Source organism: Chrysemys picta, chromosome 10 (assembly GCF_011386835.1).
Source record: "Chrysemys picta bellii isolate R12L10 chromosome 10, ASM1138683v2, whole genome shotgun sequence".
In the NCBI taxonomy this organism is placed as follows: Eukaryota; Metazoa; Chordata; order Testudines; family Emydidae; genus Chrysemys; species Chrysemys picta.
Window position 1 is genome coordinate 8,469,262 of NC_088800.1, and position 13,445 is coordinate 8,482,706.

General features: G+C 51.4%; 1 protein-coding gene across 3 annotated transcripts; it reads left to right on the forward strand.

Annotated features, from left to right (window-relative positions):
* Positions 1–2,118: 2,118 nt before the first annotated feature.
* LYSMD4 (LysM domain containing 4) lies at positions 2,119–13,445 on the forward strand. Of its 3 annotated transcripts, none has more exons than XM_024102913.3 (3): positions 2,119–2,277; positions 4,935–5,222; positions 11,028–13,445. In XM_024102913.3, the coding sequence occupies exons 2-3, from the start codon at positions 4,950–4,952 to the stop codon at positions 11,679–11,681; spliced, it is 927 nt and encodes a 308-aa protein (XP_023958681.2). In that variant the 5' UTR covers positions 2,119–2,277; positions 4,935–4,949; the 3' UTR covers positions 11,682–13,445. The 3 variants fall into 3 exon arrangements, with proteins under 3 accessions (XP_023958681.2, XP_005294897.2, XP_005294896.2); XM_005294840.5 differs by having other exon boundaries at positions 2,148–2,268; XM_005294839.4 differs by lacking the exon at positions 2,119–2,277 and adding an exon at positions 2,862–3,808.

Sequence of the window (13,445 nt, forward strand, 5' to 3'; positions counted from 1 at the left end):
TTCGTGTGAGACTGCACTCATTCATCACGGCGATGTACATAGCTATGTCACTTTTATGACTCTAAATGTCTCTTTATAGGACTCTGCTGTCAGCTGAGACTCTCAGCCATTTTGTGTTCATTTCAATGCAGACTGTTACAGATAACATAAACACAGGCCCTATACCCCCCTGGGGCCTCTATTTTTGTTCTTTCTTTTTCTGTTGCTCCCTTAATCTCACACAAATGACTGAAAAGATGTTAGATTGCACATCCACAAAGAGCAAAATCACACTTTCTTTTTAAGATAGAAGCAAAGTCCAGAATCAATGACACAGAATGCCCAAAACATACAGACTTAGGAGCTGTCAACTTGAGCAGTCTAGCTGATCTCGCCTATGGGAATAGGGTAGCCAGGACAACATAAGAAAGGCCACAGTGGGTCAGACCAATGGTCTATCTCGCCCAGGGGTTGGCAACGTTCGGCACGCGGCTCGCCAGGGTAAGCACCCTGGCGGGCCGGGCCGGGCCAGTTTATTTACCTGCTGACGCGGCAGGTTCAGCCGATCGTGGCCCCCACTGGCCGTGGTTCGCCGTCCCAGGCCAATGAGGGCAGCGGGAAGCTGCGGCCAGCACATCCCTCTCCCACACTGCTGCCCGCCGCCCCCATTGGCCCGGGACGGCGAACCGCGGCGAGTGGGGGCCGCGATCGGCTGAACCTGCCGCGTCAGCAGGTAAATAAACTGGCCCGGCCTGCCAGGGTGCTTACCCTGGCGAGCCGCTTGCCAAACGTTGCCGACCCCTGATCTAGTCCATATCCTGTCTTGTGACAATGTCAAACCTTCAGCGGGAATGCACAGAACAGAGCTATTTCCCGTGGTCCATCACCTGTCATCCAGTGCCAGTTTGTGGCAGTTGAAGGTTTAGGGACACTTGGAACATGGGGTTCAATACCTTGAATCACATCCAGAAACCAACTGCAAGCCAGTGTAATCTATAATGCACTAGTGTCCTCACTGTTAAGTAATGTGCATCTGCATTATGCTCGAGCTTCCAAAGATCCTCGAATGTAAACCCAGGTAAAGTGCTGGAGATGCCAAATCCTGGCGGAGAAGGGGGACCTCTGAGCCCATCCCTGAGCCTTTGTCAAAGCCTCCAACTGACCTCAAACCATGGATTTGCCTCAGAAGAACATTATGGGCTGGTAATTAGAGGCCGGGGGAGGGGAGAGAGTTAGGAATGAAAGCTAGGTTTGCCACCATGGTAATATTTAAAAAAGAGGACACTCCAGCAGGAGGGCCGCAGCCTCTCCTGTTCCACCTCTTCCCCGTGAGGCCCCATCCCTTCCCTGCTCATTCCCCCGAAAAGCCCCATCCCCATCCACTCCTCTTCTCCCCTCCTCCCTATCACTTGCCGCTTTTCCCCTTCCATCCCCCAGGTAGGCAGCGGCCTCGGCTGAGTTGGGGCTGGCGCAGATGATGACCCAGCGCCTCCCCCGCAGTAACTGGACACTGGGTGTCCGGTCAGTAGATCTGACCAGTCGGGGCCCCTTTTCAACTGGACTTTCCGGTTCAAAACTGGGCACCTGGTCACCCTATCGAGCGCTCCTGGGTTCCAGTCCAGCTCTATGGCCTAGTCACCGCTCCGGGAAGGCGCCTGGGCTATGGGTGAGCGCGGGGGGGCCTGGACGGTGGGGCCCATGGGTGCCATTACGGACTCTGTGTGACCGTGGGTAATTCACTTCTGCCGCTCACCCCCCCAACCCCCCCCCCAACACCCACCCCGGCTGGGCGTTGCACATATACCGCTGGCAGGGCAGCTCAGTGTGTTTCGCTTCCAGGGCTGCTTTCGCCAGTGGCCAAGTCCGGCCAGTGGTGGGGGAGCCTAACAACCCCCCGACCCCCCATTCCCCCAGGATAGGGGCTGGCCCCAGGCTACTAGCCTGGGCTGAGCCCGGCTGGGTGGCAGCTGCCAGCAGATGAGGGGGGGCAGTGCCAGACCAAACCCCGGACACAGGGACCCCGGGAAAGCCCGTTGTCCCGTCCTGGGCCTCGGGGAGGGGAAGGGACGCTGGCCCTTTAACTCTGCCCCGCCCGCCCCAGACACGGGCCAGCGCTGACCGCTCAACCTAACCCTCCCTCCCCAGCGGCCCCGCCCATCCTCGCTGCCGATTGGTCGCTGTGGGCCCTTGAGCCCAGCCTTGCGCGGTGCCAGCCAATCGGTGCGGGTGGAGGGGCTGACAGTGAGTGTGTATGTGGCGGCTGAGGGCCGGAGAGCGGAGGAGCCGAGGGTTAGTGAGGTCTGTGCTGGGGGAGCCCGGTCCCCTCCCGGGAACTGGGCTGAGAGGCGGCGGCGCGGGAGGGAGGGAATTCCCCCCCCCGGGGGGCTGGGCTGGCGGTGTCCCCCCCTCCCTGGAGCTGGGCTCGAGGGGAATCTTCCCCCCCTCCCGGGAGGGGCTGGGCTGGAGGGGGTTCTCCCCCCCCCCGGGGGTTCCCTCCTCCCTGGAGCTGGGCTGGCGGGAGTTCTCCCCCCCCCTCCCCCGGGAGCTGGGCTGGCGGGGAATCTCCCCCCGCCAGGGGATCCCCCCCTCCCTGGAGCTGGCCTGGCGGGGTTCCCCCCCCATCCCGCACCCGGCTGGGCTGGAGGCAGCTCGGGGTGGGGGGTTGCTTTTTTAATATGTGGGGGGAACCCCTCAAATATTCCTGCTTAGGGTCCTCAATGGGAGCTCGCCCCTCCCTGGCGCTGGGCTGGGGGGGGGGGTTCCTGGGCTGGAAGCGGGGGTCGGGCCCTTTACCCTGGGGCTGGGCTCCGCTCTGCAGGAGGTGGGGGTGCGGGGGGGGCAGTTGGCTGGTCTGAAAGGTTTTTCCCTGGGGTTCAGGAGGGGGAGGAAGGGACCTTGGCTGGTCCCTCCTGGGGAGCTGAAGAAGGGGACTGGGGAAGTGGGGGGGTTGAGGGAAAGCGGTGGGCCCCTTTGGGCAGTGACTCATTTCTAAAGGGGAATGTGTGGGGGTGGAGGAACCACGCCCTGTTCCCCATTGCTCTGCCCCCCGGCGCTCAGTGTTCATTCCCTTCCCTTCCCCCAGACCCAGGGAAGGTGTGTCTCCCGCCTCTGGTGCCGGGCGCTGGGTGCCCGCTTGCTGACAAGGCACGCCTCAAAATCACTGCCTCAGCAGCAGGCCCACACTCAGACTCCGCTCTGCTTCTTGCGGGCCATCCCAGGGCGCTGGTGGAGTCACCCCATTAACCAATCCCTTTGAGCCCTCTCCAGAACCATCCCCAGCTCCAGCCTTCAGTTTGGTAGCTTCTTCTGCTGGTTCCTGGGAGGTGACTTCCCTCTCGGGCACTTCCCTCTTAAGTGGCTAGCAGCAGTCAACTCAAGAGACTGGGCTAAAGTCCACTGCGGTCACACCCTGTGCTCTCCCTCTGCTCTCAGTCGCTCCCACACAACTCTGCTGAACCCAATGTGGGAGGCACAGCCTGCTTTGTCTGTATTAAATGCCAGGAGGGGAAATCAGGGCTTTAATGGCCCGGAAATAAACAAACTGAGGAGGATTGGGGCCCCTATTGGTACCACAAGGGCTCAAATGCCAGGGCTTCATGCAGGCAGCGGCTGAGACGTAACAGCAATCTCAGACAGTTGTGGATCACGCTAAACACCGTGCCTTTTTTTGAGCGGGCAAGGACAAATTCTTACGCTGTGGGGAACAATGATAAACAAAACTCATTGTGGCTGAAAGAACAACTAACAAAAAAGTAAACTTAAATCCTACATCCAGCATAGCACACTTGCACTCCTACTGTTTGCTTTATTTATTGTTTCTTGGCCAAAGGTCAGTATCTTAAAGAAACCCTTTATCTATGTGCTTTGGGGCGCTGTGGTCCTACTAGATTGTAAACTTTTGTAGCGGGTTTGTGTGCGTGTAGAGCACCTAGCACGGTGTGGCCCTGATCCAGACTGGACCCTCTGAGAGCCCCATTATACGATGACAGTGCAGAACCTTAGCCTGAAGTGATCGCTGCATGGGAAAACCCATCCCTGCACAGACCCATTAAAGTCAGTGGGGTTCAGCATGGGTTTGTAAGAGGATTAAGGCTTTAATAATTTGTTGGTTTTTTTTCCTACTCATAATTCTGATGGCAACAAATTGCTACTCTAAGCCCCAGTCATACTATCATTGGTTTCACAGGACTTTCAGTCTAGTTGCTTTAGTCCCAGTTGTAATAAGAACAAAACTCTTGGGCAAGCTCTTGTCTTATTTAATTTGTAAGATGAAATCATCTTGATTGTTTCAGGCTGATGTTGAATATCGATTATATTGATCAGATCAAGCTATTTAAAAGAGAAATTGTTACATTCCCATAAATGTAAACGGGGGGGAGCAGAAGACCATCACTCAGAATTCTGTGACTAAGAGCAGACAACCAAGGACTTACAAAATGATCATGCAAAAAGATGCATTGGGCTGGATTCTAACATCAGGGCAGTAGCAAATCAGCTGTAGGTTCTGGGATACCAAAGTTTTATCATAACCAAAGACACCCAGCTCCTGGGATGGATCCACAAGGTCAGCATGATCTTTCTTTCATCTCGGACTTATTTGCAATAGTGCTAAACTAGAATTTCTGGAATGAACCCTTATTAAAATGAGCACTGTAGCATCATGCAAAGTTTTTTTTCTCCCAATGATGAAACATTCTAGGCTTCATAGGTTGCGACAGTGACAGCCTCCCTTCCTGACGTGGATACAAATGCCACTGTCAGTGCAATTGTTGAAAAGTGATGGGTGTTGCAGAGCATTCTGGTGACTAGATCAGTGTATCAGACATGTACTGGCTTAATTGTGTGCATCTTGCCAGGGTGCTGTGCTTTTGGTCTGTTGTCACTGTTCTGCAGGGTGGTGAGTAAACCTGTTGTTTTATGACCAATACAACTAAAATGTCTGTTTTCTCTTACAGGCTCTAGTATAAAACATGAGGCTCTATGAGGGACGAACCAGATCTTTCCAGGCTCCTGTCACTGTCCATAATTATCCCAGCAGCCACGTTTATGTGTTTCGAAATGGCCGATCAGATCCAGATGAGTCATCAGAGGAGGAATCTGAATTCATGGAATTACGTCCACGGGGCAAGGAGCAGCAGAGAAGCAATTCTTCCCAAGCGAGAGCTGGGGATGTGGTGCTACTGGAACGAGAGCTCACGGAGGGCGATAACCTTAACAAGCTAGCCCTGCAGTATGGGTGTAAAGTAAGAGCCGCAGCTAGATGATGCAGCTGCTTTAATTTCTTCCCTTAGTCTTGTCTTCATGTGTGTTTGTTTTGTAAGCACTCGTGTTTAGGGATATGTTATGTGTAGCTTAGGGCTGGTCCACACTAACCCCCCAGTTCGAACTAACATACGCAACTTCAGCTACGTGAATAACGCAGCTGAAGTCAAAGTACCTTAATTCAAACTACAAGGTACTTACCGCAGGTCCACACGCGGCAGGCAGGCTCCCCTGTCGACTCCGTGTACTCCTCTCGCGGAGCAGGAGTACCAGCGTCGACGGCGAGCACTTCCGGGATCGATTTATCGCGTCTAGACAAGACGCGATAAATCGATCCAGAAGATCGATTGCTTACCGCCGATCCCGGAGGTAAGTATAGACGTACCCTTAGTTTCTGTGCATACAGAGAGAGGCTCCAGTTGTCTGACACAGAAGGATGACTGCTTCTGTGTGTGTCCTGTATTTATTGCTACCTAGGTATAAACTAAGGCAATGCAGGGTGTAAATGAGTCTTGTAATTAATAACACAAGGAAAGGGTATTCACTCCCACGCCCAGCATGACCTGGATTCCTGTATAATTTGGATGACTAAGTGTGTTACAGCTCTCAGGTAACGCACAATTATTATTAACTTGTTGAGGAGGACAACATCTGTACTGAGAAAGGGAAACGAGTGCTGATCGTAACGAGTGTACACACTGTTAAGCAAACAGAACAATATACTCTGATTACAGAGGGATCTCATAAAACTGAGTGGGCAACAAACTGGCAGATTCAATTCAATGTTGATAAGTGCAAAGTAATGCACACTGGAAAAAAATATTGCAACTATCCATATACACGGAAAGGTCCAAATTAGCTGTTACCACCAAGAAAGAGATCTGTGAGTCACTGTGGACATAGGCGCCGACTCCGTGGGCGCTTCGGGGCTGGAGCACCCACTGGGAAAAATTGGTGGGTGTGTGCTCAGCACCCACCGGCAGCTCCCCGCCCAGCTCACCTCTGCCTCCCTTCAGTGCACCACATGCCCGCTTTTTCCCACTAGCTCCCAGCACTTGCGCTGCGAAACAGCTGTTTCGTGCGGCTGGGAGGGAGGGGGGAGGAGGGGGAACGAGGCGTGCTTGGCGAAGATGTGGGGTGGGGATTTGGGGAAGGGGTTGGAATGGAGGCGGGGCAGGGGCGGGGAAAGGGTGGAGTCGGGCCAGGGCTGTGGGTGTGGGGGCGCGAGCACCCACCGGCCCTGGGGAAAGTTGGTGCCTATGACTGTGGATAGTTCTTTTAAAAACTAACTTCTCTCCCCCCCACCCCCCCCGGGACCCCGCCCCCTATCCAACCCTCCCACTCCCTGTCCCCTTACCGTGATGCTCAGAGCAGCAGGACTGGCTTATTGGAAAGCCTGGGAAGTGGGCACAAGCCATTCAGCCCGGCAGGAGCGGTGGGCCAGAGTGGGCTGCACAGAGTGGGGGAGGGGAGACAGCAAGAGAGGTCTGGGGATTAGCCTCCCCGGCCGGGCGCTCAGGGGCCGGGCAGGATGGTCCCGCTGGCCGTAGTTTGCCCACCTCTAGTCTAAAGAGATTAGGGCTGTTTACCTTAGAAAAGAGACTACGCAGGAGGATCTGGTAGTCTATAAAATCATAAATGGTGTGGAGAAAGTGAATAGAGAAGTGTGCATCCTGCATTCTCATCTCCTCCCCTCCTGTAGCCAGCTGCCACCTCACCTGTGCTGATTGCTGGCTTGTGTCTCCAGTGCTGGCTATCAGCCAACTGGCAAAGAAAAAGTCTTCAAGTGTCCATTGAGCATTGACAAAGGGACTCCTGCTGCAGCTGTTGTGAAGCTGCCGGAGGGCTCCCTGTACTGTATTTATTGTTGTTTAAAAATTAGTCTGTGCCTTGGTCAGGCAATGAAGATGCAGCTGACGGTGCGTATTGGCTCATTCAGGAAGAAAAATGTGTGGTGTTTTTTTCTTTAAGAGAAATTTACTGAGTTCTTAGACTGATTTTCAGTGCCAAATGCATATACAAGTGTTAGTGCAGTAATGTGCCTAAATGCTAAGAAAATACTGTCCCAAGTGCTGTTTCTGCTGCTGGGTTTATTGCAGTTGGTTAACTTGTTACATTGCCCTTCTGTTCTGTCCTTTCTCTGCTCCCCCCACTTGTTATCTTGAGGCACCTTTGTAAGCCTCCCCCAACTCAGGTTTGATGGTGTCCCTTGAAACTTGACACTAATGCTCTTTTCTCAGGCAGAGCATTCACCTTTTGGGAGTCACCTTTTCTTGCTGCTTGAGGACCAGAACCAGGGCCCAAGTTTGAGCATCACATTAGGCTACACTTGTGGTTTACTTTGTTGCCTTTTCATCTCTCCCATGATGTCCCGAGGGTCCAAGGTTCCACAGTGTGTATACTGCCTCCTACAATGACACCCAGTAACTCACCTCCAAGGTTTTGTTTCCCAGGCTGTAACCAGGCCTGAATTCTGTTCAGGGCCAATTTCGGATCCTTCTTATAAGTTTGGTAGTATTGATGGGTATGTGAATGCTAGGTTTGGTCATTATTGTGACGGGTTGGATCACAGAAACCCCCTTGGGAGCTGCCAACAGATGTGCAAAGACTACCCCTGCTTCTGTTTTCCCTGCCAGCTCAGGACTCCAGCACCCTGTCTTGCTGAGCCAGACACTCCTGTCTGGCTCCAGACACAGATCCAGGGTCTGAATCACTTGTCCCAAAGCTGCAAGTTTACCTGAAAACAGCTCCCAGAAGTGCGCTTGTCTTTAGCACTCAGATGCCCAACTCCCAATGGGGTCTAAACCCAGATAAATCCGTTTTACCCTGCATAAAGCTTATGCAGGGCAAACTCATAAATTGTTCGCCCTCTATAACACTGATAGAGAGATATGCACAGTTGTTTGCTCCCCCAGGTATTAATACATACTCTGAGTAGATTACTAAATAAAAAGTGATTTTATTAAATACAGACAGTAGGATTTAAGTGGTTCAAAGTAGTAACAGACAGAACAAAGTAAGTCACCAAGCAAAATAAAATAAAATGCGCAAATCTATGCCTAATCAAACTAAATACAGATAATCTCACCCTCAGAGACGCTTCAGTAAGTTTTTCTCAGACTGGACACCTTCCAGGCCTGGGCCCATTTCTTTCCCCTGGTACAGCTCTTGTTGCAGCTCAGGTGATAGCTAGGGGATTCTTCATGATGGCTCCTCTCCCTCTCTCTTCTCTTCCACCTAGGGTGACCAGATCACCCAAGTCAAATATCGGGACGCGGGGGGAGGGGGGGGGACGGTGACGCGGGGGGGGGGGGGGGGGCAAAAAAAAAAAACCCTTCCTCCGCAAGCGCTGGAGGGAGGCCCGGGAGTCGCAGGGGAAGCGCGGGGCCGGGGTGAGTGAGAGTCCGGCCTGGTCCCGAGCAGGCAGGACTCAGTTGGGTGGTAGGGAGAGGAGGGGGGTGGCCCGCGGGGCCAGGCGGTGGCTGTTCTCACCCCCGGGCAGCGGGACTCGGGAGCAGCCGCTGCTGCAGCTCCCACTGCCGCGGGGGAAGGAAGCGGCCATGGCCCTTGGCGGCTGCGGCTCTGGCGCCCCCGAACCCCCCGAGCCCGGGCCTGCTGCGGGGACCCAGCAGCGCGCACGCTGCGCCCAGCCCAGCCCCTGGCCAGTCGCGTCTGGGCTGCTGCCCAGCTGGTGCTATCCCGCGGCGGCCCCGGAGTGGGGGCAGCAGGCCCCAGCCCCCCCCGTCCTGCTTGGGTCCCGCAGGGGAACGAACGGGGCTGGGCTGCCGATGCATCCGCCCCGGGGCCGCCGCGCGATAGCACCAGTTGGGCAGCAGCCCAGACGCTGGCCAGGGGCTGGGCGCAGCGTACGCGCTGCTGGGTCCCTGCAGCAGGCCCGGGCTCGGGGGGTTCGGGGGCGCCAGAGCCGCAGCCACCGAGCGCCATGGCCGCTTCCTTCCCCCGCGGCAGTGGGAGCTGCAGCAGCGGCTGCTCCCGAGTCCCGCTGCCCGGGGGGGAGAACAGCCGCCGCCTGGCCCCGCGGGCCGCCCCCCTCCTCTCCCTACCACCCAACTGAGTCCTGCCTGCTCGGGGCCAGGCCGGACTCTTACTCACCCCGGCCCCGCGCTTCCCCTGCGACTCCTGGGCCTCCTTCCAGCGCTTGCGGAGGAAGGAGGAATGGTGAGGCGGGGATTCGGGGAGGGAGCCAATCGGGGGAGGAGGGGGCGGAGTCGGGGAAGGGAGGGGGGGTGCGAGCACTTCCGGGCTCCAGGCTCCGGCGCATTTCCTTGTTTGTCCAGTGTCCCGACCGCACGTCGGTCGGGACGCGGGACAAACAAGGAAATATCGGGACAGTCCCGATAAAATCGAGACGTCTGGTCACCCTACTTCCACCCCTTTATATATCTTTTGCATAAGGCGGGAACCCTTTGTCCCTCTGGGTTTCCACCCCCCCTCACTGGAAAAGCACCACGTTAAAGATGGATTCCAGTTCAGGTGACATGATCACATGTCACTGCAAGACTTCATTACTCACTTGCCAGCCCACACATATACAGGAAGACTCACAGGTAAATACGGCCATCTGCAGACAATGGGAGTCATCAAGATTCCAAACCATCCTTAATGGCCCACACTTTACACAATCACAATAGGCCCTCAGAGTTATGTTTTATATTTCTAGTTTTAGATACTAGAGTGGTACATTTCTACAAATAGGATGATCACACTCAGTAGATTATGAGCTTTGTAATGATACCTTGCAAGAGACCTTTTGCACGAAGCATATCCCAGTTACATTACATTCACTTATATTTTTATCTTATATTTTTATAAAACCATATAGACTGCACAACATCACAATTATGATTTATATTATGGGAGTAACTAGGAGCTCCCATTTGGTTCGGGTCCCTATTATGATAGGAGCTGTATAGACACAATCCCTGCCATGAGATGTGAATGAAAGACAAAGACATAGTGGGGAATAAAAAGCAGTGGGAGGTTCTGGGTAAACAAGAAATCATGTTACTGGAGAGATTATCATCCAATTAATTTTTCCAGCTGTGTGCTGTTATCTGTATTAATTTGATTCTCTCCATCCACCACTATGTCTTGCCAGTCATGTCTTGCTACCAATCTTTGCTTTTTACTCTGTTTAGGCAATTATAGGGTTTGTGGGGGCAGCTACACAAGGGATTAGTGAATCTCAGTTGCCTAACTCCCACAGTCAGGCCCTACTAAGTCTTTTTGTGAATCTAGCCCTAAGAACCAAAATCCCCTTGACAGTCAACATGCAGACATCATTTTTGAAGATGAGATGTAGGCTCCTCAGTCAGACAGACATCACAGCACTGAGAACAGCAATGCTTAAATATTTTTAAACATCTGGGCCTGACTCTGTCCCAAGGATTTCCCCAGCTGAATTAAGACAGGAACAGCAGAAAACCTAGGGATGGGAATGACAAAGCTGAAGACAAATACAAGTGATGGTTCCTAGAGACTCTACTGAACGTGTCTTGAAGGTTACAACTTTCAATATGTGAAGGATTGTAACTTATAAGATTCACTGGGGGTCTTAACCTTCCTAGGAAATCTCTGACTGCAGCGTCAGAGGGCTGCAAGAACAGTGTTGGAACAGTGAGCCAGACTCCCCCGAGCAGCAGGTTTCAGTCAGTGTTTGTTTTCACTGTTGACATTTTGTATTTTCCTGGTTTGTTCTTGAGTCAATATTGGTAAAGGAGGGTGATGCCTTAGGTTTACGTCTTTCTCCTTCCTGAATTCCATAGGTTGCAGATATCAAACGTGTCAACAACTTCATCTGTGAGCAGGACTTGTATGCTCTGAAGTCTATCAAAATTCCAGTCAAGGCCCACGGGGTGTTAACGGAGACCAGCCAAGAGTTAAAACCTCCTCAGAATGCTCCTTCCCAGGCTGGAATGACACTGATTGAACTACCAGAGCCTGATGATGGAGCCACCAGCAGCAGCTATAGTGAAAGCAGATACCTGACTGACTACTTTAAGGGGATTGACCAGACCATCGAGGATGCAGTGCAATCCAAAGTCCATTTAAATGCAGATTATTGCATAGAAGCACCAAACTGCCCACCATCCGGTTCAGTGGGGCAAAAGAAGCCCACGAATGGTGCAGACTGTGGAATCCAGTGGTGGAATGCAGTTTTTATCATGCTCCTGATAGGAATCGTCTTGCCAGTATTTTATATTGTCTATTTTAAAACACAACAGACTGGGGCAGCAGCCCATACCTCAAACACAACCTTTGCCTTGAATAGCTCAGCTCATGAAGTGGGGGGGAAATGGTCACAGCCCCTAGCAGTCGTGGAAACCCCCAAAGCGAAGAGACAGCCCAGTACTGCCTCACCGCCCAACACGGATACCCATAAACCAGTAACTCTGCCCCTAATGGATTCAGGGGGCTAATTTTTTTAAGTGAGCTAATGATCTTGACTGAACAGAGGGTGACATGTTTTCTCTAAATGAATAAAGATGTTTTGTAGCTTACCAAGTGCAACAGACATTTGGCTCTGCGTTTATAAACCCTTCCAAGGGAAAGTAGCTTGCCCCAGCTTACTCTCAACTAGGCAGACACATCGGAGTGTGTGCTCTTAAATATTGTATGGGTTATTGATTGGAATGATGCAGTCTAATAGCGCTTGAGAAGACACATTTTATATGGACGGAGCATTTTCTCCCCTACAAAACAACATTTTTCATTCTCTGGCAGAACCGAGTGGGCCCTGCATATTTAACCCTACGTATGCCTTTATAGCTTGATAGACTAGCTCTGGTACATGGCACTATTAAAACTAAACAGGACACTTGATACCTCCATATCCCTTTACTCTTATCAATGACAGTATTAAGCTAGAATGAGCGAGGGTCTTAGCCTGCCGTGAGCACCATGGAGGCAAGGATCTGCCTGTGCAGGGAGGCCCTGTGACTTCATTAGGACTCCATGCAGGTACCTAGTCAGGCCAGAGCTCTCTGCAGGAACTGGTCCTTAGGTCGGTTATTCCTCAGTAACAGCCTTTGCTCAATAATGATAGCAAAAGTTCTGTTCAGCCACACAGTCCAACCTGCAGTAAAAACCTCTTAATTGGTGTAGCCATTTTAAAAATAAATTCAGAACTGTTTCTCATGGCTAACCCCTGCCACAAAAATTGACATTTTGAAGTTGTAGAATTGAACATACTTAAGGAAACATTGTGCATAACAAGCAAAATCCCCATAACATATTGCCTAAATATAAGCTAACTTTCAGCATAGAGCAAATTTTAAGGAGGTTAGACTTTTCCCAAGGCCTAGGCACTGACATCCCAGGAAGTGCAATTATAATACATTTGTTTACCAGCCTGATTGTCTTAAATGATACTACCTGAAATTATGGTGTGAAAAGCACAAGGGTGCTGAATGCAGAAGGTAGCCGAGTTCCACCCCACTGGAGGATGGTTATAGAATTAGTACTGTTGTAACAGGGTACAAATCACAGATTAATAAAACGCTCATTTGAAAATATATAAAGGTTTAAAGCAAACTACAGGGAAAGTTTTTTTTTCTCTCTCTTTCAAACACTCAGATACAAGAGACAATAGTTTTAGATGTATTTAATAACACAAAATTAAGCAGGTAAAGGAGGAAATGATTTGTCGAATTAAGGAATTGCCTGCTATTGTTTTGCCACTAGAGGGCACTGTTGTCACAAATACACAAGTCAATGAGGCAACGTGAAGGAAATTCAGATCTTAAATTTATCAGCACAGTGTTAGTACTAACCATCTGTCCCAAATTAAGGTTCTGAGATGGGTGTTGAAGTTAAGAGAGAGAAGTTCTGTCTTTAAGATCGATTATGTCAGTAATAAAGTCTTGCTGGCCTGAGGCAAATGCATGGACAGCATTTGTGTTTATAATGACTCAAATGAAAAATGTATCTGAAAAACTAGCTTCTTGCTGCAAAGGGAGCTGGGAGGTACAATGAATAAAGTAAACAGACCCTTCCTGAGTTACAGTGTTGAGTCTCGGTCCTGATAAATATTCTTCCTGCAGCAAGTAGGAAGCTCTTGTCAGGCTTAAGGGAACATAAAAGAAATTACCATTTTTCTTCTGTGAAGGAAAACTGGGCCCTTCTGTAGGTTAATATTACATTTTTAAATGAAGAAAAATTCAATAAAAACACAATGGGAACTA